The 24735-nt window shown below is 44.5% G+C and overlaps 1 protein-coding gene and 1 pseudogene across 2 annotated transcripts; both read left to right on the top strand.

Annotated features, from left to right (window-relative positions):
* Positions 1-6744: 6744 nt before the first annotated feature.
* Positions 6745-24169, top strand: LOC134352795 (zinc finger protein OZF-like). Of its 2 annotated transcripts, XM_063060266.1 has the most exons (3): positions 6756-6806; positions 17734-17980; positions 22137-24169. In XM_063060266.1, exon 3 carries the CDS (start codon positions 22563-22565, stop codon positions 23952-23954), a length of 1392 nt encoding a protein of 463 aa, XP_062916336.1. In that variant the 5' UTR covers positions 6756-6806; positions 17734-17980; positions 22137-22562; the 3' UTR covers positions 23955-24169. The 2 variants fall into 2 exon arrangements, with proteins under 2 accessions (XP_062916338.1, XP_062916336.1); XM_063060268.1 differs by lacking the exon at positions 17734-17980 and having other exon boundaries at positions 6745-6806.
* Positions 6779-11524, top strand: LOC134352810 (zinc finger protein 239-like; annotated as a pseudogene).
* Positions 24170-24735: the final 566 nt, after the last annotated feature.

The following is a 24735-nucleotide window of genomic DNA, read 5'->3' as shown; positions in this document are numbered from 1 at the left end:
CCAGTGACTGACATCTCTCCGCTAACAACTCTCTGGCCATTCATCAGGTTAGACCACGGATGTAGTGAGTCCTGCCCACACGTAAAATAGTTGCTTGTCTGAACTCTGGTACAGATACGCTGGTGTGTTCTGAGAGCCCTGCTTAATTGGGTTTCATTTCAGACAGAAAGCAGATGCAGGTTTCTAGCTGGGATGAGATTTCAGAATCAGGTTTAATATCATATGATGCAAAACCTGTCTTTGCGGCAGCAAGACAAGGAAATACATAATAACAGAAAAATATTATCACCCAGCCAACACACTTTTTGTCCCTCTTCCCTCCAGGAGAAGGTTCAGGAGTTTGAAGACTCGTACGGCCAGATTTGGGAACAGCTTCTTTCCAACTGTGATAAGACTGCTGAACGGATCCTGACCCAGATCTGGGCCGTACCCTCCAAATATCCGGGCCTGCCTCTCGGTTTTTTTGCACTACCGTAATTTCCATTTTCTATTTATGATTTATAATTTAAATTTTAATATTTACTAATTTTTACTATATTTAATATTTGTAATCCAGGGAGAGGGAAGCGCAGAATCAAATATCGCTGCGATGATTGTACGTTCTAGTATCGATTGTTTGGTGTGTGATTTACAGTTAAATATATTAGTTAAATAAGTAGTGCAAAAATAAAAATAGTGAGTGTCTTTGCCATAGAGGGAGTACAAAGAAGGTTCACCAGATTGATTCCTGGGATGGCAGGACTTTCATATGAAGAAAGACTGGATGAACTGGGCTTGTACTCGTTGGAATTTAGAAGATTGAGGGGGGATCTGATTGAAAGGTATAAGATCTTAAAGGGATTGGACAGGCTAGATGCAGGAAGATTGTTCCCGATGTTGGGGAAGTCCAGAACGAGGGGCCACAGTTTGAGGATAGAGGGGAAGCCTTTTAGGACCGAGATTAGGAAAAACTTCTTCACACAGAGAGTGGTGAATCTGTGGAATTCTCTGCCACAGCAAACAGTTGAGGCCAGTTCATTGGCTATATTTAAGAGGGAGTTAGATATGGCCCTTGTGGCTACGGGGGTCAGGGGGTATGGAGGGAAGGCTGGGGCGGGGTTCTGAGTTGGATGATCAGCCATGATCATAATAAATGGCGGTGCAGGCTCGAAGGGCCGAATGGCCTACTCCTGCACCTATTTTCTATGTTTCTATGGTTCAGTGTCATTCAGAAATCAGATGTCAGAGAAGAAGAAGCTGTTCCTGAATCGCTGAGTATGTGCCGTCAGGCTTCTGTATCTCCTTCCTGATGGTAGCAATGAGAACAGGGCACGTCCTGGGTTGGAGAGGGTCCTTAATGATGGATAACCTTTTCTGAGGCATCGCTCACAGAAACATAGAAAACCTACAGCACAATACAGGCCCCTTGGCCCACAAAGCCGTGCCGAACACGTACCTACTTTAGAAATTACCTAGGCTTACCCATTGCCCTCTATTTTTCTAAGCTCCATGTACCTATCCAGGAGTCTCTTAAAAGACCCTCTCATATCCGCCTCCACCACTGTCGCCAGCAGCCCATTCCACGCACTCACCACTCTCCGCATAAAAAATGTACCCCTGACATCTCCTCTGTACCAACTTCCAAGCACCTTAAAACTGCCCTCTCATGTTAGCTTTTCAGCCCTGGGAAAAAGTCTCTGACTATCCACACAATCAATGTCTCTTATCAGCTTGTACACCTCTATCAGGTCACCTCTCATCCTTCGCTGCTCCAAGGAGAAAAGGCTGAGTTCACTCAACCTATTCTCATAAGGCATGCTCCCCAATCCAGGCAACATCCTTGTAAAGTAAGGGATTTGAAAGTTGGAGGGGGAGGGGGAGATCCAAAATGATAGGAGAAGACAGGAGGGGGAGGGATAGAGCCGAGAGCTGGACAGGTGATAGGCAAAAGGGGATACGAGAGGATCATGGGACAGGAGGTCCGGGAAGAAAGACAAGGGGGGGGGGACCCAGAGGATGGGCAAGAGGTATATTCAGAGGGACAGAGGGAGAAAAAGGAGAGTGAGAGAAAGAATGTGTGCATAAAAATAAGTAACAGATGGGGTACGAGGGGGAGGTGGGGCCTTAGCAGAAGTTAGAGAAGTCGATGTTCATGCCATCAGGTTGGAGGCTACCCAAACAGAATATAAGGTGTTGTTCCTCCAACCTGAGTGTGGCTTCATCTTTACAGCAGAGGAGGCCATGGATAGACATGTCAGAATGGGAATGGGATGTGGAATTAAAATGTGTGGCCACTGGGAGATCCTGCTTTCTCTGGCGGACAGAGCGTAGATGTTCAGCAAAGCAGTCTCCCAGTCTGTGTCGGGTCTCGCCAATATATAAAAGGCCACATCAGGAGCACCGGACGCAGTATATCACCCCTACGCTCTGTCTGCCAGAGAAAGCAGGATCTCCCAGTGGCCACACATTTTAATTCCTTTTTGTACAGGTCACACCTGCCCCAGAAGAGGTCCCAATAATCCAGAAATCTGAAGCCCTGCCCTCTGCTCTAATCCCTCAACCACACATTTATCCTCCATCTCATTCTATTCCTATACTCACTGTCACGTGGCACAGGCAGTAATCCCGAGATGACTACCTTTGAGGTCCTGCTTCTCAACTTCCTTCCTAACTCCCTGTAGACTGTTTTCAAGACCTCCTCCATTTTCCTACCTGTGTCGTTGGTACCAATATGTACCACGACCTCTGGCTGTTCTCCTTCCCACTTCAAGATATTGTGAACGCGATCAGAAACATCCCGGACCCTGGCACCTAGGAGGCAAACTACCATCCACATTTCTTTCCTGCGTCCACAGAATCACCTGTCCACAGGGAATCTTCTGGACTATTTCATTTGCAGATCCAACACTCTCCTATCCATGTGCCTGTCCAAGTGAGGCCTCACCAGTGCTTTATAAAGCCTCAACATTACATCCTTGCTTTTATATTCTAGTCCTCTTGAGGTAAATGCTAACATTGCATTTGCCTTCCTCACTACCGCCCGAACCTGCAAATTAACCTTTCGGGAATACTCCAGAAGGACTTCCATGTCCCTTTGGGCCTCAGTTTTTTGTATGTTCTCTCCATTTAGAAAACAGACAACCCTTTCATTTCTTCTGCAAAACTGCATGATTATACACTTCCTGACATTGTATTCCACCTGCCATTTCTTTGCCATTCTCTTAATCTGTCTGTCCTTCTGTAGCCTCTCTAATTCCTCAAAACTACCCCTCCACCTGTCTCTATATCATCTGCAAACTTCGCAACAACGCCATCAATTCCATCATCTAAATCATTGACATATAATGTAAAAATAATCGGTCCCGATACAGACTCCTGTTGAACACCACTAGTCACCAGCAGCCAACCAGAAAAGGCTCCCTTTATTCCCACTCTTTGCCTCCTGCCAACCTGCCACTGCTTTATCCATGCTGGAATCTTTCCTGTAATACCATGGGCTCATAGCTTGTTAAGCAGCCTCATGTGTGGCACTTTGTCAAAGGCCTTCTGAAAATCCAAGTACACACCATCAAGCAATTCTCCTTTGTCTCTTCTGCTTGTTACTTTTTCAAAGAATTCCAACAGATTTGTCGAGGAAACCATGCTGACTACAGCCTATTTTATCATGTGCCTCCAAGTACCCTGAGTCCTCATCCTTAATAATCGTCTCCAACATCTTCTCAACTACTGAGGTTAGACCAACTGGCCTATAGTTTTCTTTCTTCTGCCTCTCTCCCTTCTTGAAGAGTGGAGTGACATTTGCATTTTTCCAGTCTTCCAGAACCATACCAAAATCTAGTGTTTCTTGAAAGATCATTACTAATGCCTCCACAATCTCTTCAACGACCTCCTTCAGAACCCTGGGGTGTGCACCATCTGGTTCAGGTGACTATCTACCTTCAGACCTTTCAGTTTCCCAAGAACTTTCTCTTCAGTTACTGTTACTTCGCACACTTCATAACCACTGACACCCGGAACTTCCACCATACTACTTGTGTCTTCCACCAGGAAGATGGATACAAATTACTTATTCAGTTCATCCGCTATTTTGTTAACCCCTATTACTACCTCTCCAGCATCTTTTTCCAGTGGTCCAATATTCACTTTCGCTTCTTTTACACAATGTATCTGAAGAAACTTTTGGTATCCTCTTTAATAATATTGGCTAGTTTACGTTCATTTTCCATGTTTACCCTTTTAATGACCTTTTTAGTAATTTTAGTTGCCCTCTGTTGGTTTTCAAAAGCTTCTCAATCCTCCAACTTCCCACTATTTTTTTCTGTATTAAATACCCTCTCTTTGTTACCCTTGGTTTGTCCTTCCAACGTGCAATACCTCACACTTGTCAGTATTAAACTCCATCTGCCATTTTTCAGCCCATTTTTCCAGCTGGTCCAAGTCCCTCTGCAGGCTCTGAAAACCTTCCTCACTGTCTACTACACCTCCAATCTTTGTATCATCAGCAAATTTGCTGATCCAATTTACCATATTATCATCCAGGTCATTGATATAGATGACAAATAACAATGGACCCAGCATTGATACGTTTCATCACCAACTTCTCAAAATACTTTACTGTGGATGTAAGTGCTGCTGGAGGATAGTCGTTGAGGAAGGTTACCATGTTCTTCATAGGCACCAGTACAATTCAAGACTGCCTGAAACAGCTGGATACAGCAGACTGCCAAAACAAGGGGTTAAAGGTCTCAGTGAACATTCCAGCCAGTTAATCAGCACAGGACTTTAGTACTTGGCCAGGTACCTTGTCCAGGCCGGATGCTTTTCTGGTTGTCCCTCATGAAGGCTGCTTTCATGTTGGCCTCAGAGGCTGAAGTCACAGGATCGTCGGGGGCTGTAGGAGTTCGTGATAGCTCCTCATTGTTTTGACGGTCAAAACAAGCACAGAAGACAATGAGCTCATCTAGAAGTGAAGCCCTTTTGTCAGCTTTGTTGCTCGATTTAACTTTATAAGAGGTGATGGTATTCAAGCCCTGCCTGAACTATCAAGCATCCTTTGTTGATTCAAATTTAATCCTGAATTGCCACTGCCCATGAGATGGCTTCCTAGACATCGTACCTGGACCTCTTGTAACTTTCTTGGTCACCAGACTTGAATGCCTCGAATCTGGCCCTCATCAGATTCATGGGTTCTGCAGATTAATAAGTTGTGCAAAAAGAAAGGAAAGTAGTGGGGGAGTATTCAGAAATGTTATGGTGGAGGGGAGAAGCTGTTCCTAAAGCATTGGGTGTCTTCTCCACCTCTTTTCTGATGGTAATAATGAAAAAAGGAATTGTCCTGGATGGTGAGAGTCCTCAATGATGGCTGGTGCCTTCCTGAGACATCACTTTTTAAACACCAGTGTGAACACTAAGGAGACACCACATACCTGCCCCGTGAGTGCAGAGATTTACTTCGTCACCCAATCTAGTGAAACACCAGAGTTCACAGTTCAAATGCTGCATGCTGGATATTTAAGCGTCACAAGTTGAGTTGCAAGTTCATGAGGGACTGTTGGCATCAGACTCTGCTGTTATTGCTGCTGCTCATCACATTCAGAACTGAGTCCTGGTCCCTGGACATCGTTGAGGTTCGTTCCACTGTTGTTAGTCTATAACCAGAGTGCACTATAATACTGTAGATCTGTGACAAATAAAACATTTCTATTTTAAATTCTGTGTCATGGGTTTTCACTGTCTATGCAACACATTCTACAGTACAGAAGCCATTCAGCCCAGCTGGTCACACGATACAACATCGGTTTCTATTAAATTCACCCTTGTTGTTCACCCCATTTTCCTCCCTATGGTGACAGGTTCCAAATGGGCACCTCAATTTGAAGTTTACCCTGACTTGCTGAAGGAGGTGATGAGGTCACTAGAATTATGTCACAGATGTTTCCCATCCCTCGAACCTTAGGGCGTAGAAACCTTTGGCCCTAAGATCCCACCCATCCATCCAGCATCCTCTTTGACTTTCTACTATCAGGCAGGAGACACTGATGATGCATAAAATTGAGAACGGTCAGGATGGGAGACAGTTTCTTCCCTCATGCCATTAGTCTTCTGGACTCCCTGCCGCATCGTATTTGAAGTGTCACTGGTTAATCTGTTCCGTAGCTTACAGTATTTAATTTATGCACTTTAGTTCATTATTCATGCATAATTCTTCTGTAGATTTTATCCTTAACTTCATAAATTATTGTATGTTGCATGTGTTATACGTACTGCTGTGCTTTACAGCCTGTCTCGTTTCTATATACATTACATGATTATATACATTGTAGACATGGTATAGTTAAATCACAATAAACGACTTGAAAGAACATCTTGGGTTGCTTAATTCCTTATTCAACTTCTTGGGTCATTTTTACTGCTGCCTCTCACACAGCTGGGTCATTACTATACAACACTGTCTTTACAATCGGAGACGAGAGCGGGGAGCCATCAGGTTGAAGTGCAGTGGAGCACGGTCAGAAACAGTGAGGTGGAGGGAATCGGGACAAGAAGGATGTGGCAACGAATGGCTGGATTGGAACCTTTTGGCAGAGCGCTGCCAGTCCTTACAGACGCTTTCAATGGCACTATTGTCACCCGAACATTTCAGCGCTTCCGCCATCTGTGATACGAAACGAATCTCAGGGCTGTATATGGTGACATTATATGTACTTTGATAATAAACTTTGAACTTTGCTACGCGATCCAAATGCGCAGGCGCCGAGAGCCGTAGGTTGCGCAGGAGAACACGCATTCGCTGAGTGGATGAAACGCTGTGGGAAGGTCAGCTGCAGGTAGGAGCGGGGTTCCGGCCGGGGGACCAATTATGGTCGGGTTGCTCGCCTCGTCTGAAGGACGATTGCTGCAAGTTCGATAAACACCATGGCTCTGCCCTGCGATCCACACGTCTCCCCCCATCCCCCTCCCAGGAGATTTCTCCGAGTGAGGCGCCATTGGTGCGGCGTGAGCGTATCGCGGCTGGGCGGATAGACTGGTTTCAATTGCGTGGGGTATTGTGGGTAAAGAGGCCGCCATGAGTGGCATCAGGAGCGTTTTCCCCGCCGGTCCATAGGACATCTTTGGAAACGCTGTGGTGGGATTGCGAATGGATGGATCTTCCATACACTGCAGAGCTCCAGCTGTCTAACTCCAAAGATTTGAAACTGGGATCAAAAATACATTTCCTAGTTAATCGCGAAGACATAAGACATAGGAGCATAATAACCATTTTAATACCAATCTCCTTTCAGACATGTCAGTCTAAGATAAGACCACTCTCAGGTTGGAGGAGTAACATCGCATGTTCTGTCTGGGTAGCCTGCAACCTGATGGCATGAAATTTGATTTCTCTACTGGTAATTTCCCCCCCTCTCCTTTCTCTCTTCTTTCATTCCCCATTCTGCTTTCCTCGTGCTCTTCCCCTTACTTGCTTATCACCTCTCTCTGGTGCACCTCCTCCCCTTTCTCTCATGGTACACTCTCCACTCCTATCAGATTCTCCTGCAGCCTTTACCTTTTCCACTTATAACCTCCCAGCTTCTCACTTCATCCCTGACCCACCTAAGATCATTACTAACATCTCCACGATCTCTTCAGCCACCTGGAGGGTACACCATCTGGTCCAGGTGACTTACCAACTTTTGGACCTTTCAGCTTCCCAATCACCTCTCCCTGGTAATGGCAACTTCTGCTCCCTGATACTCTCCAATTTCTGGTATTCTGCTGGTGTCTTTAATAGTGAAGACTGCAAAATACTTACTGAGTTCATCAGCCATTTTTTTGTCTCCCATTACTACCTGTCCAGTGGTTGATATCCACTCTCATTTCTCTTTTACTCTCTGTATATCTGAAATAATTTTTGGTATCCTCTATTATATTAATTAGCTAGCTTGCCTTCATGTTTCAACTTTTTTCTCCTTATTACCATTTTATTTGTCTTCTGTTGGTTTTTAAGAAGCTTCTCATTCCTTTAAATTCCCACTAAGTTTTGGTCCATTATATGCTCTCTCTTTGCTTTTATGTTTGCTTTGACTTCCCTTGTCAGCCATGGTTGCTTCATCCTGCCTTCACCTTTCCTGCAGCTTCCAAATTGTTCTCAGAAACTTCAGTCATTGCTGCTCTGCCGTCATCACTGCTAATGTCTCCTTCCAATCAGTTTTGGCCAACTTCTCTCTGATGCCTCTGTAGTTCCCTTTACTCCACTGTAATACGGACTTTAGCTTCTCCCCCGAAACTGCAGGGTGAATTCTATCATATTATGATCACTGCCTCCTGAAGATTCCTTTACCTTAAGCTCCATAATCAAATCTGGTTCATTACACAAGTGGTCCCGAACCACCGGGCTGCAAAGATGTGCTACTGGGCCGCGAGGAAACAATATGATTTGGCGATATGAAACAGTATGAGTCAGCTGCACCTTTCCTCGTTCCCTGTCACACACTGTTAAACTTGAACACCCCACAACCACCCCACCGTCCCCCCCCCCCCCGGTTGGCCAGTCCGCAAGAATATCGTCAATAGTAAACCGGTCCATGGTGCGTAAAAGGTTGGGGACCCCTGCATTACACAAAATACAAACCAGAATTTTGTTTACCCTCGTGGGCTCAACCACAAGCAGCTCCAAAAGGCCATCTCATTGACATTCTACAAATTCTTTTTCTGGGGATCCAGCACCAACCTGATTTTCCCAATCTATCTGCATATTGAAATCCCCCATGACCATCATCATCATGGCTCCATCTGTCCAGGTAGACAATGGATGCGCCCGTCCGTGGCGCAGACCTGGGCGATAAATATGGAGATTCTGGGCTGCCCAGACATCAAGATCCCCCTAACCTTGTCCCTTTTTACATGCCTTTTCTATCTGTGATTGTAATTTGTACCCCACATCCTGGCTACTGGTCAGAGGCCTGTGTATAACACCCATCAGGGTCCTTTCCCCCTCGCCGAACAAAATCGTTGACTCACATTTGGTTCTTCAGTAAATATTCTTCGTTCAGTGTCGTCTGGTTCTGGATCCTATGGCACTGAGGCCATTTTTTCTGCTATTCTTCCTGAATAAATAATGATATCAAACACCTCTGTCCTGGATAACAAGTGACACCAAGCACACCACAAATCTACTGCACATTCAGTCTTGGTTGCTTCATTCTGCAATAGACGTGGAAGCTTCAGAGAAAGTGTAGAGAAAATTCACCGGGATGCTGTTTAGATTAGACACTGTGTCTTATGAGAAAAGTTTGAGTGAGTTGGAACTTTTCTCCTTGGCGCAAAGGAGGATGAGGCATGGCTTGACACAGGTCTGTAAAATGAGAAGCAGCTTAGATCGAGTGGACAATCAGCACATTTTCCCCTCGGGTGGCAATGGCTAATACGAGAGGGCATAATTTTAAGGTGATTGGAATAAAGTATGGGGGAGGGCTTCAGAAGTAGGTTTTATTTACTCAGAGTGATGAGTACATAAATGCGGTGGCGGGGAGGGGGTAGAGGCAGATACATTACAGACATTTAATAAACTTAGCTCGGCATGCAAGTGAAAGGAAAATAGAGGGCTCTGGGGAATGGAAGGGTTAGATTAATCTTGGAGAAGGTTTAGCAGTCGGCACAATATTGTGGGCCAAAGGGCCCGTACTGTACTATACTGTTCTATCTTCTCTCCTAATGGAGAGAGGCAAACTGAGCCAAGCCACAGTCAGAATACTGGGCGGAAATCACCCATTCTGATACCGACACAAAAACAGAGGAGTTAATGCCGAGTCTGGATTCCTGAGCCATGCACAGTTAAAGATGAGATGACGTTCTTCTTACTTGGGTTGAACTTCTCTGTAATAGTGTGATCAGAGCTCACTCTAAAGACTGAAATGATTTCATCTGACATGCTGTCCTTCACACATTGCTGTCTTTTATAAACTTATTACAGGGTAGAAAAGGCAAAAGGATTTGTGTACGGCAATCTCAAACACATCACAGTTCTGTGTCTATGAATTCCTCAGCACTTGAATGCCTCTGATCTCTGAATGTGGAGGAGGATGAGGTGCTTGAGAAGAGAACACAGCAGTCACAGCAAGAACCGGAATGCATGTTTAGTATAGGGGTGAGATTTGGATGAACATTCTGGAAATAAATCTTGTAAATTGTCTTCAATTTATTGAAGGAGTGAGCAGATATCAATCCATCAGTTGTCGGTCCTTGGAAAAGATGCATCTCTTCCCAGCTGGAAATGTGCATCTGCTTTCTGTCTAAAACGAAGTTTTCTGTTTCAACATCTCATTGAAACCATTGGCCTTGTGAACACTCCAGCACGTCCTCACCATACATCAGACGCTCAACTGCTTGAAGCTTGGGAGGGATCTACTATGTCATCTGATCTGATGAGATGCCAGAGGCTTCAAAGCAGGGAGAAATCATTCACCTGCTCTGAGTGTGGAAAGGGATTCACTCAGTCATTGAAACTCATAAGGCACCAGCTAGTTCACACCACGGAGAGGCCATTCATCTGCTCCCAGTGCGGGAAGGGATTCATTGATTCTTCTGACCTTCGAATACACCACCGTGTTCACACCGGGGAGAGGCCATTCACCTGCTCCACATGTGGGAAGGGATTCATTACATCTTCTCTGCTAATGAGACACCAGCGGGTTCACACAGGGGAGAGACCTTTTACCTGCTCTGTGTGTTGGAAGTGATTCATTCAGTCGTCGCACTTGCAGGCACACCAGCGGGTTCACACCAGGGAGACGCCTTTCACCTGCTTTCAGTGTGGGAAGGGATTTACTGAGTCATCCGACCTGCAAGTACACCAGCAAGCTCACACCCTGGAGAGGACATACACTTGTTCCGAGTGTGGGAAGGAATTTACTCAGTCTTTCCAGCTGATGAGGCACCAGCAAGTTCACACTGGAGAGAGGCTGTTCATCTGCTCCGAGTGTGGGAAGGGATTCACTCATCCATCCCATCTGATGAGGCACCAGGGAGTTCACATGAAGAAGAACCTTTCACCCGATCCATGTGAGGGAGAAGGGATTCTTTCAGTCCTGTGAGCTTCTGAGGCACCAGCGAGCTCACAGTGTCTAAAGACCATTCACCTGCTGTGTGGGAAGGGATTCATTCAGTCAACCGACCTACTGATGCACCAGAGAATTCACATATCAGCAAACTCACACTTGGGAGAGTCCATTTACCTGCTCTGTGTTTGGGAAAGGATTCACGATCTCATCCCAACTGATGAGACACCAGGGTGTTCACACTAAGCAGACTGTATACTCCTGTCCTGTGTGTGCAAAGAAATTTAATCAATGAATTAACACTGCAGAAAAAAAATAAGCTGCATGCTGTATGTTTCATCATCACAGCTGCTGAGTCCAGCTGTAAGTTCATGACCGATTGTTGTGCCAGATTCTGCAGTTATTGTAGCTGCTTATCACACTCAGGACTGAACCCTAGTCTCTGGGCATTGTTGGGGTTCCTTCCACTGTCGTTAGTCTTTGTCTAGACTGGACTTTAGTGTTGCTGATCTCTGACCATTAAAACATTTTTACAGTATTTAAAATCCTGTGTCACAGGTTCTCACTGTCTATGCAACACAATGTATGGTGCTGAGGCCAGTCAGCCCAGCTGGTCCCTGCCAGTGTTTCTATTCCACACCAATCCTAGTAAACCCATCCCTCAGGTTCAACTCATGCTCCTCCCTGTGGTGACAGGCTCCAGCTGGTCACCACTGTAGGTGAAGAGTTTTCCCTTGAATTTGCTGCATGACTTTCTGCAGACTGAAATAGACAATGAGCTCACTGGAGTTATGTCACAGCTATTCCTTGTCCCTCAAACCTCTGAGCCGAGGAAGAGTGACACTGGCTGTTAATCTCTGTATTCCCTGCTCTTTCCAACGTTATGGGTAATTTTCACTGCTTCCCTGTGTCTCACACTACTGAGTTGTTACAAACACAAGAGATTCTGCAGATGCTTGAAATCCAGAGTAACACACACAAATTGCTGGAGGAACTCAGCAGGTCAGGCAGCTTCTAAGGAAATGAATGAACAGTCGAAGTTTCAGATCCAGATCTTTCTTCAGGACTGGAACGCAAGGGGGAAGGTGCCAGAATAAAAAGATAGGGGGAGGGGATGGAGGACTAGCCAGAAGGTGAAAGGTGAAGCCAGGTAGGTGAGAAAGGTAAAGGGCTGAAGAAGAAGGTGAAAGGTCAGAGTGGGGAATAGAAGGGAGAAGGGAAACAAAATTACCGGAAGGAGAAATGGATGTTCATGTCATCAGGTTGGAGGCTACCTGGAAGGAATATGAGGTGTTGCTCCTCCACTCTGAGAGTGGCCACATCATGGCAAAAGTGGAGCGACATGTGGAAATGGGAATAGGAATTAAAATGGTTAGCTACTAGGAAGTTCCGCTTTCAAAGTGGTCCTCCCAATTACACCAGGTCTCACCAATGTAGAGGGGGATGCATCGGGACCTCTGGATACAATAGATGACCCCAACAGATTTGCAGGTGAAGTCCTGCCTCTCCTGAAAGGTCTGTCTGGCGCCTTGAATGGAGGTGAGTGGGAAGGTGCAGCATTTCTGTCGCTTGCAGGCATTTGTGTCAGGAGGGAGATTAGCAGGGAGGGACGAATGGACAAGGGAATCTCGGAGTTAACGATCCCTGTGGAAAGCAGAGAGTTGGGGTGGGTAACTATCATGAAAATCCATGATACACCCACAAGTATTCAGAAGCAAAATCTTTGTTGTCGAGTGTACTAACTAAATAAAGGAATATATAAACACCCAAATCGGTTGCTATAAACTGTATTAAACAACCCAGCAAGCTTCAAGAATTTCAATACTTGCTTATGCTTCTCTCGTTCTTCTTGCCCGCACCCTACCAAATTATCCAAAGTAACAATATTGCTTTCCCGAGTCTACTTCTCTCCCACTCAGATGGCCGACATTCTAATAATTCGTGAGACTGTACTGTGTCTGGAAGATGACACTGTCTACAATCACCTGAACTATGTTTACCAAGTGGCATTTAAACCAGTATGGCCAAGCCTAAGCTGAGTAATTATAACTTCCTCCCTACTGGCCCTCCTCTCCTCACCTCCAAAGTGAAATACTGTAACCTTTTTTCTGAATTCCATACAAGTATCTCCCCTGCAATTGTGTGTCCCACAGTCTCTGCCATATCGAGAGAACATGGTCCTTAATTAAAACTTTGCCTGCCGTTAGTTAGAGGAATATCAACGTCAACAACACAGACCGTCACAGACTGTTTAGCCAGCCTGCTGACTACTCACTTCCTTCCACCCCCACGTGAGCTGGGATCCACTGAAAGCAGATACACTCCGAAATACTGCAGATGTAATAATGTTTGTCTAACTTCCAACAAAACATCTGGACAACTATTGGACAGACCCAGCTTTAGACTACACAACACGGAGACGGAATCAGAACAGATAATAACCCATTTAGGCTGTATGTACTCTTATCCACGGCAATGCAAGAAGGATTGCCACCATTTCAATAGCATAAACTGAAAGTTTATTAGGTAAGGTTTTTCTAATTGACATCTGAAATTTTGGGACATAGACTGTTGCACTGGTGTTATGAGACACTGGGTCATCAAAGCCATCTGTGAACACTAGAACCACTCCATAATATTGATGATGTATATATAGAGTCATCAGTCCCTCTTCAGATACATTCCAGGCACGTTCTGACAGTCTCTCCTGAAGAGTCAAATCCACCCTAGGTAAATGTTCTCAACAGGAATTCTGCAGATGCTGGAAATTCAAGCAACACACATCAAAGTTGCTGGTGAAAGCAGCAGGCCAGGCAGCATCTGTAGGAAGAGGTGCAGTCGACGTTTCAGGCTGAGACCCTTCGTCAGGACGTCATAAATATCCCACTCTGCAATACCAGTAATAGTATCAGATCAATAACAGATATTGATCTTTGCGAAATTACACCAAGGAGTTACTATCCAAAAAATGCTCCAACACTAGCATTGGTTGTACTGCTACCCCACAATGTACTGGGTTCAGTAAAATCAGCACACCAAACCAGCGTCTGAGTCCTATGACTCCCAACAGTTTCCAACACTACAGAGATGAATTTATCACAGGGATTATAAAATAATTACCTCTATTTTCCCACATTTCTCCCATATTTCTACCACCACAAACTCATAAGGCTTGCCCACTGCCTGCCCTACACCCTATCCCATGTTTGATACAAGTAGTCACACACCCCTCAGCACCTGAATCCCATTCCCTCATAATACATCATCTCCCTGTAAAGCGAAATCCAAATGAGTCTTTAACCGAGTCTCATCCTAATATATTGATGCAGCTATTATAAAAGGCAGGACAGCAACTATAGTTCATTTGGAGTTTGAGGAAATTTCATTTGTCACCTAAAACACTTGAAAATTTCTGCAGATATTCTGTGGAGAGCACTCAGACAGGCTGTATCAGTGTCTGGTATGGGGTGGTGTGGCGCTACCGCACAGGATCAAAGTAAGTTGCAGAGAGTTATTGAATTAGTCAGCTCCATCATGAGCACTAGCCTCTGTAGTATCCAGGATATCTTTAAGGAGCGGTGCCTCAGAAAAGTGCCATCTATCTGATAAAGTTTAAGGGAATAGGGGATTCTCAGATCCCTGTAAACAATGGATTCGGTACTGACTATGTCTGTGACTGCAGTGTGTTTGAATAATGTCTCACAGCTGCTTTCTTTGGAGCAAGATAAGGGTTAAGGTTCGTCCAGATCCACATAAGATGTCTCTGGGCTTTTCACACCTTTTGATTTTGACAAAAAGCAGTACCTGATGGAAATTAGACAGAACATTGCTTTCTTAATTAAAACACAAATTTGACTTATCTTTGTAATTATGTTGTGGCTCCTGCAAACCAGGTAGGACATTCCTTACTTTAATTAAGGTGGCTGGAGTGTCTATCAAATTCATTGTTCATTTGTATCAATAGTCCATTGACTTGGCCGGAATAGTTATCAGACTGATTGTTCTCTGTATCAATAATCCATTGACTTGACCGGAATGGTTATCAAATTGATTGTTCTTTTGTATCGGTGGCCTTATAACTTCTGACAATTCTGACATTGGGCAGTGAACTTGCTGCACCGCTGGGGAGATGAGAACATTTCTCTCCCTGATGTCGGGTCTAAGTTCACTCGCCGGCTGAGCTTGAAGGAATAAACGGGTGAAAAGATAAGTAACGATCTTCTTGTGCTGTCATTATTTAATCCAGCAAAGTTGCGTTTACACATCCTTAAGGACCCCAACTACCCAGTTCTTAATGTTACCATCAGTACCATCAGAAAGGAGGTACAGAAGCCTGAAGGCACACACTCAATGATTTAGGAACAGCTTTTTCCCCTCTGCTATTCAATTTCTGAATGGACAATTAACCCATGGACACAACCTCACTAATTTTTTTACTCACAGTCAGACTCTTGGCATTCCACTGTAAAATAGTGGGCACCAATGGGCAAGAGACTGTTAACTGAGAGCTCCACCCTGTAACACCTCACTTACTATCTCTAACAACAATCCTGCAATGCCAAGAAATTTATCTGCAGCCATAAAAACCACAAATCTTATCTTATCTCCCTTCAAAGATTTATGAGTAATAAATGGGTGAGCCAGACAAACAATTTCTTGTTGGACTGGGGTTCAGCTTACAAGCCTCTCACCCTTATCAATTTCCTTGACCCTCTGCAAGGCTTCAGCATACGACATAGCAGACTGCAGGCTCACCCGCTGAACTTTAACCACTACGCGGCCTCCATATGCAGCACCAGCCTCCCATCCACAATGACAACATTTCAGCTCACCACAGTCTCCGTAGTCATGTTCACCACCACACCTACTGCACCGTTTCTTCCCATGGCACACAGCAGCTACAGGTCCAACTTTCTACAATTAAAACGTCTCAGGCAGTACATACACCTGGACTCCATAATTCATAAAACCTAACGACACTCTAATTGGCAATGAAATACCATCAAACTTAACCATAACTGAGAGACTATCTCTACCTACTCCATCCTGAAACTTTTTTTTAAAACCTTTTTGCTTCCATCACGTTTTCAACTTTCAAATTCTCTTATCTGGTCCATTGAAAACCTAGACAAGAGCAACTTCCGATATCACTCCACTGTCTTTCCATAAACAGTGACATAACTACACTCCTACCACCAACGGATTTCAAAGCCAAGGCTCTATCCCTTCGTGTAACATCATTACATATCACCAGCATCTTCCCACCTCGAAGTGGATGAGCACCAACTCTATCCCCAGCGCTTTTTTTTAAGATCAGAAATTAACTGAATTGGATTAAGAGAGCAGAGTCAAGCTCCATCAATATCTTAAATTTCTGTTGCCTCTTCTTTCCAATATCACACCATTCCTTGCCATTACCAAGTTTGCTCCCTTCTCTATGTTCCTGCTTTCTCCTATGTCCTTTGACTACCTGCCAGGCGTTATCCTCCTCCCTGCTTCTGTCACCATTCTCCATCTCCCACTCACTTCTTGCCTCACTTGCAGTTCCTGTCACCTCTCCAGTTACAGCTCCAGAAGTTAATCTTGTCCATTGGAAATCAGACTTCCACTGCAGTATTCTAAATCCCATTACTTACCTTCACAAGAAGACTGAAATACAGATACCCTACCCATCAGAGGGTCATTCAAAGCTTCCCACGTAACACCAGTTAAACCAAAAAACTTTTCTGCAACTTTCATAATTTAAGTTTTCTCAGTACGACCTTATTCCTGAGCAGTACAATTCACCACATCTGTTACAAACATCACAAACCTCATGTTATCCACAAGTAAATTAAATGAACTCTGATGTTGACATATATCCACTGACTTCACAGTCTGGTCTCAAAACGGTAATACTTTATCAACAATACTTTTGCAAGGCTCTGCATAAGACACACTCAACTGTACTTTAACCTGTTCAACTGCAGTTGCCTTCTTAAACACTCCACATCCGCTGTAAGCTGCACTTTCTTCTCCTCCACAATTACATCAGTTTAACTTGACACTTCATACTGATGCCACCGGCCCCCCTCCCCCCCCCACACACACACACTTACTACACCTTAGTTTCCCACGACATACTGCACATCTTTGCATTTAGAATAACTAAGTGGAGATTGAATATAAGCTTGTACACTATAATTACCTCAAGGTAACATTATCAGGGAGTTTCACCTCAACAAAATAAATCAATACAGATAAACTATCCACCTTTTCCCATTTCTAAATACTTTCAATCTCTCTACCTCCTTAACCTTACTTCTCAATAAATGAGATTGAACCTGCTCTATTGAAATCTACACCTGAACCCAGTACCGCTATTTTCATAATTTTTTTTAACAAGCAAGGTCTTCAAACGTAATGCCTTCTCACATTTTTTAAATGTTACAAACGCTTAACACTTTCCAACTTACCGAAGTACGAGCATAATCTAAATCCCCTATAGCAGATTTCAACTCTCTCGTTAACTTAGTCAGATTGATGGAAGAGGGTTGAACCGGGTCAAATTTAAACAATACCTTAGAGTCTTCCTTTATTTAGAAAACTCCCCTCTTCCTCTCCATCAGTAGAAATCACTCCAATATTATGTGTCTTTTTCCGTTTTACGGACTTCATTCCAACCTCCTTCCGTCAATCCGTACTCTCCCCCAATCTCCGTTTCTGGTTCCTTTTCCAGATCCTCCTGATTACCCGAACCTACAGTGCTTCCAAATAGTCCCGCACGTTAGCAGCTCAAGTCTTTTGCGGGCGGCCGCGGGAGTCGATGATAGATGTTTCCAATGGCACCAGCCTTACCCAGAAATCTCCGCGCTGCAGAAAGCGCCGGCTGTGATTCTAGTGCGCAGGCGCAAAGAGTCACAGGGCGGAGTCCCAGAAGCGCGCATGCGCCCAGTGGACAATAGGCTTCCAAGGATTGGCAGCAGGTAGGAATGGGCTCCGAGCGGGTTTTCATCAGTAGCGGGGTCCGCGTAACCCTCAGCCCCACCCCGGGACAATCACTGTGAACTCCGGACCCACCGCGGCTCCTCACACTGGGACAGTCCCTGTTATTTTCCCCTCACAGTACGAAATGGGGCCCCGGGAGAGGCGGAGGGGGGTGGGGGTGGTTTCTGCTGATGGGCGAAGGTGCTGGCGCCATCTCTGTAGCGCATGCGTATCGCAGGGACGGGGACGGGGACGGGCGGAGCGGTTTCTGGGCTCTGGGCTGTCCTGGGTAAAGGAGCCGCCATGCAAGACTCTGCCCCGATCGCAGGTCATGTTTGGGTGCGCAGGTGGGCGGAATGGGAGAGGGAGGACATCTTACATACTGCTGAACTTCAGCTATCTAAATCCACGCATTTGGGGCTCAATCATATACATCCGAGTTCATCAGAATCGCGTTTAATATCACCGGCATAGGTCGTGAAATTTGTTAACTTAGCGGCAGCATGGATTGATACCTGGAAATATGATGTTGTAACTATTAGTGAAACATGGTTGCAGGAGGGGTGTGATTGGCAACTAAGTATTCCTGGATTTCGTTCCTTCAGGTGTGATAGAATTGGAGGGGCAAGAGGGGAAGGTGTTGCATTGCTTGTCAGAGAAAATATTACAGCGTGCTTTGGCAGGATGGATTAGAGGGCTCGTCTAGAGAGGCTATTTGGGTGGAATTGAGGAATGGGAAAGGTGTAGTAACGCATAGGGGTGTATTATAGACCACCTAATGGGGAACAAGAATTGGAGGAGCAAATTTGTAAGGAGATAGCAGATATTTGTAGTAAGCACAAGGTTGTGATTGTGGGAGATTTTAATTTTCCACACATAGACTGGGAAACCCATTCTGTAAAGGGGCTGGATGGTTTGGAGTTTGTAAAATACGTGCAAGATAGTTTTTTGCAGCAATACATAGAGGTACCAACTAGAGACAGGGCAGTGTTGGATCTCCTGTTAGGGAATGAGATAGGTCAGGTGACAGAGTTATGTGTTTAATGCCATTAGTTTCAATATAATTATGGAGAAGGATAGGACTGGACCCAGGGTTGAGATTTTTGATTGGAGAAAGGCTAACTTTGAGGAGATGTGAGAGGATTTAGAAGGAGTGGATTGGGACAATTTGTTTTATGGGAAGGATGTAATAGAGAAATGGAGGTCATTTAAAGGTGAAATTTTGAGGGTACAGAATCTTTATGTTCCTGTTAGGTTGAAAGGAAAGGTTAAAAGTTTGAGAGAGCCATGGTTTTCAAGGGATATTGGAAACTTGGTTCGGAAAAAGAGAGAGATCTACAATAAATATGGGCAGCTTGGAGTAAGTGAGGTGCTCGAGGAATATAAAGAATGTAAAAAGAATCTTAAGAAAGAAATTAGAAAAGCTAAAAGAAGATATGAGGTTGCTTTGCAAGTAAAGTGAAAATAAATCCCAAGGGTTTCTACAGTTATATTAATAGCAAAAGGATAGTGAGGGATAAACTTGGTCCCTTAGAGAATCAGAGTGGATGGCTATGTGCAGAGCCAAAAGAGATGGGGGAGATTTTGAACAATTTCTTTTCTTCGGTATTCACTGAGGAGAAGGATATTGAATTGTGTAAGATAAGGGAAACAAGTAGGGTAGTTATGGAAAGTATGATGATTAAAGAAGAGGAAGTACAGGGGCTTTTAAGGAATATAAAAGTAGATAAGTCTCCGGGTCCTGACAGGATATTCCATAGGACCTTGAGGGAAGTTAGTGTAGAAATAGCAGGGGCTCTGACAGAAATATTTCAAATGTCTTTAGAAACGGAGATGGTGCCGGAGGATTGACGTATCGCTCATGTTGTTCCATTGTTTAAAAAGGGTTCTAAGAGTAAACCTAGCAATCATCGGCCTGTGAGTTTGATGTCAGTGGTGGGTAAATTGATGGAAAGTATTCTTAGATATGGTATATATAATTATCTGGATAGACAGGGTCTGATTAGGAACAGTCAACATGGATTTGTGCGTGGAAGTTCATGTTTGACAAATCTTAATGAATTTTTTGAAGAGGTTACTAGGAAAGTTGACGAGGGTAAAGCAGTGGATATTGTCTATATGGACTTTAGTAAGGCCTTTGACAAGGTTCCACACAGAAGGTTAGTTAGGAATGTTCAATTGTTAGGTATTAATATTGAAGTAATAAAATGGATTCAGCAGTGGCTGGATGGGATATGCCAGAGAGTAGTGGTGGATAACTGTTCGTCAGATTGGAGGCCGGTGACTAGTGGTGTGCCTCAGGGATCTGTACTGGGTCCAATGTTGTTTGTCATATGTATTAATGATCTGGATGATGGGTTGGTAAATTGGATTAGTAAGTTTGCAGATGATACTAAGATAGGTGGAGTTGTGGATAATGAAGTAGGTTTTCAAAGCTTGCAGAGAGATTTGGGCCAGTTAGAAGAGTGGGCTGAAAGATGGCAGATGGAGTTTAATGCTGATAAATGTGAGGTGCTACATTTTGGTAGGACTAATCAAAGTAGGACATACATGGTAAATGGTAGGGCATTGAAGAATGCTGTAGAACAGAGGGATCTAAGAATAATGGTGCATAGTTCCCCAAAGGTGGAATCTCATGTGGATAGGGTGGTGAAGAAAGCTTTAGGTATGCTGGCCTTTATAAAATCAGAGCATTGAGTATAGGAGTTGGGATGTAATGTTGAAATTGTACAAGGCATTGGTAAGGCTAAATTTGGAGTATTGTGTACTGTTCTGGTCACCGAATTATAGGAAAGATGTCAACAAAATAGAGAGAGTACAGATAAGATTTACTAGAACGTTACCTGGGTTTCATCTCCTAAGTTACAGAGAAAGGTTGAACAAGTTGGGTCTTTATTCTTTGGAGCTTAGAAGATTGAGGGGGGACTTGATAGAGGTATTTAAAATTATGAGGGGGATAGATAGAGTTGACGTGGATAAGCTTTTTCCATTGAGAGTGGGGGAGATTCAAACAAAAGGACATAAGCTGAGAGTTAAAGGGCAAAAGTTTAGGGGTAACATGAGGGGGAACTTCTTTACTCAGAGAGTGGTAGCTGTGTGGAACGAGCTTCCAGCAGAAGTGGTTGAGGCAGGTTCGATGTTGTCATTTAAAGTTAAATTGGATAGGTATATGGACAGGAAAGGAATGGAGGGTTATGGGCTGAGGCGGGTCGGTGGGACTAGGTGAGAGTAAGAGTTCAGCATGGACTAGAAGGGCCGAGATGGCCTGTTTCCATGCTGTAATTGTTATATGGTTATAGTGCAATGAAATACATGATAATATAGAAAATTTTTAAAAAGTAAATTGCAGTAAGTATATATGTGTATAGTAAATAGTTAACTTTTAAAAAGCGTAGTGCAAAAACCAATAATAAAACAGTGGGGTAGTGTTCATGGGCTCAATGTCCATTTCAAAATCGGATGGCAAAAGGGAAGAAGCTGTTCCTGAATCGCTGAGTGTGTGTCTTCAGACATTTGTACCACCTTCCTGATGGCAACAATGAGAAGAGGGCATATCCTGGGTGATGGGGGTCCTTAATAATAGGTGCCACCTTTCCTTGTAGATGTCTTGGATACTACGTTAATCTCACATTAAGAGCCTCAAATGAACCTTTCAAACCAGTATAGTAAGCGATATCCTGACAAATGGAACACGATGGAACATTGACATCAGGGTCCATGTCTTCAACCGGCTGATGTCCAGAGATTTAGTAAATAGTTGGGAATGTTGTCTAAAAGAAGGTACTAGGTCTGATGGGAAATAAAAAGTTGGTTAGTGCTGTGCAGAGAGGGAGAAAAAAAACACTTTTATCACTGCTTTTGGATATTCTGCCACTTTTCTATTCTGTCTGAATACTTAATGACTTTGAACACATCTGTTCTGTGGAAAAAGTGACTGGAAGTATTTGCATCAAAAAATTGCCACATATTTAGAAACCCCCAAAGATAGTCAGAGAATTGGATGTTTGACACGTGCCCAGTTAGAAGATGATGAATTTTCTGTGCACCTTGTTTTGAGCCTCACTCTAACAATGAGCTGACTATAGAGAGTACAATTATCTCATTTCAAATGCTAACCTACACCCAATGATGTCTTTTGTAAACTTCTTTTTACAGGAAACAAAAGAAAAGGGATTTGTGTGCGGGTATCTCAGACACAACAACATGCCAGATCTGCTGTGTCAGTCGGATCACCAGCACTTGAATGAAATCAGTTTTTGAACGTGAAGGAGGATATGTTTGAGAAGACAGCACACCAGTCACAGCAAGGGGAATCTGAACACGTGTTCAACCTATGGTGAGATTTGGATGAACCGACCTGGAGTCAATCCTTGTAAATTAACAACATATTCATTGTTGATCCTTGGAAAAGAAGGCATATCTCATCCCAGTTGGAAACGTGCGTCTGCTTTGTGTCTAAAATGAAGTTGTCTGTTTTAACTTCTCATTGAAACACGTTGGATCCAGGGCTCTGAGAACTCTCCAGAGTATCTTCACCAGAGACCAGGCACTCAACACCTTGAAGTGTGGGAGGGGTTCACTATGTCGTCTGACCTGATGAATTGCCAGAGAGCTCAAAGCAGAGAGAAATCATTCACCTGCTCCGAGTGTGGAAAAGGATTCACTCGGTCATCCCACCTACGGACACACCAGCGGGTTCACTCTGGTGAGAGGCCGTTTACCTGCTCCATGTGTGGGAAGGGATTTACTCACTCGTCCCACCTGCAGACACACCAGCGAGTTCACACTGGGGAGAGGCGATTCATTTGCTCTGTGTGTGGGAGGGGATATACTCAGTCATCCAGCCTGAAGATACATCAGCGAGTTCACGCCACAGATAGACCGTTCACCTGCTCCGACTGTGGGAAGGAATTCATTCAGTTGTCCAACCTGAGGACACATCAGAAAATTCACTCCGGGGACAGGCCTTTCACATGTTCCGTGTGTGGGAAGGGATTCATTCGTTCATCCCAACTACGGAAACACAGGCGAGTTCACACTGTAGAGAGGCCATTCACCTGCTCTGAGTGTGGGAAGGGATTTACTGAGTCATCCAACTTGCAGTCACATCAGCGGGTTCACACCGGGGAAAGGCCGTTCACCTGCTCTGTGTGTGGGAAGGGATTCACTCATTCATCCCACGTCATGAGACACCAACGAATTCACACCGGCGAGAGACCATTCATTTGCTCTGTGTGTGGGAAGGGATTCAATCAGTCATCCCACCTGATGATACACCAGCGAGTTCACTCTGGGGAGAGGCCATTCACTTGCACCATGTGTGGGAAGGGATACATTCAGTCATCAGAACTACTGGCACACCAGCGTGTTCACACCGGGGAGAGGCCGTTCACCTGCTCTGAATGTGGGAAGGGATTCACTCATTCATCCCACCTGATCAGACACCAGCGAGTTCACACTGGGGAGAGACCGTTCATTTGCTCTGTGTGTGGGAAGGGATTCAATCAGTCATCTCACTTGATGATACATCAGCGAGTTCACACTGGGGAGAGGCTGTTCACTTGCACCGTGTGTGGGAAGGGATACATTAAATCATCCGAGCTACTGGCACACCAGTGTGTTCACACCGGGGAAAAGCCATTCACCTGCTCTGAGTGTGGGAAGGGATTCATCCATTCGTCCAACCTGCAAAAACACCAGCGTGTTCACACCGGGGAGAGGCCATTCATCTGTTCTGAATGTGGGAAGGCATATATTCATCAATCCAACCTGCAGAAACACCAGCGAGTTCACACCGGGGAGAGACCATTCATCTGCTCTCAGTGTGGGAAGGCTTTCACTCAGTCAACCCAGCTTCTGAGGCATCAGCAAGTGCACAACAAGGAGAGGGTTCACACCAGTGTGAGCAAAGAGATTTACTCAGTCATTCCACCTGCTGAAAAGCAGTCAGCTCAGAGTGATGAAAACGTTTAAATTATCTCTGTGTTGTATTCATAACCATCGCAGTTGCTGGATCTGGTTACAAGTCCGTGTATTCCTCTTGTTGTCCGATTCCGCAGTTTCACCAAGGACTGAACCCCGATCACCCCGGGAGGGGGTTGTTCTGCTATTGCGAGTCTTTAATGAGACTGAAGTTTAATATTCTGGAGAGGGTCCAGAGGAGGTTCACAATGATGATTCCAGGAATAAAAAGATTATCATATGAGGAATGTTTGATGGCTCTGGGTCTGTGCCGCTGGAATTCAGAAGGATGAGGGGGGAATCTCATTGAATCCTTTCGAATGTTGAAAGGACTAGACAAACAAGGTGTGGAAAGGATGTTTCCCATGGTGGGAGAGTCTAGGACAAGAGGGCACAGCCTCAGGATACGGGGTGTTCTTACAAAGCAGGGATGCAGAGAGGTTTCTTTAGCCAGAGGGTGGTGAATTTGTGGAATTTGTTGCCACATGCAGCTGTGGAGACCAGGTCATTGGGCATATTTAAGGCAGAGATTGATAGGTTCTTGATTGGACATGGCATCAAAGGTTACGGGGAGAAGGCCGGGAACGGGTTGAGGAGGAGAAAAAAAAAAGGATCATCCATGATTGAATGTTGGAGCAGACCCAATGGGCCAGATGTCCTAATTCTGCTCCTATATCATGTGGTCTTATCTGTGACAAAATCGTCAGTGCAATTTTAAACTGTCTTGGGCACTTAGTGAATTTACAGCACACTAAATTTCCATTGGGAGTCGACGCACCCCAGCTCATCTCTG

The sequence above is a fragment of the Mobula hypostoma genome, chromosome 10, assembly GCF_963921235.1.
Source record: "Mobula hypostoma chromosome 10, sMobHyp1.1, whole genome shotgun sequence".
Classification (NCBI taxonomy): domain Eukaryota; kingdom Metazoa; phylum Chordata; class Chondrichthyes; order Myliobatiformes; family Myliobatidae; genus Mobula; species Mobula hypostoma.
This window is presented reverse-complemented; position numbering and strand designations above follow the sequence as displayed.

What these genes read in the sequence shown, in the direction of transcription:
- LOC134352795 (XM_063060268.1), top strand. Translation starts at nt 22,563, where the DNA reads ATGTCGTCTGACCTGATGAATTGCCAGAGAGCTCAAAGCAGAGAGAAA.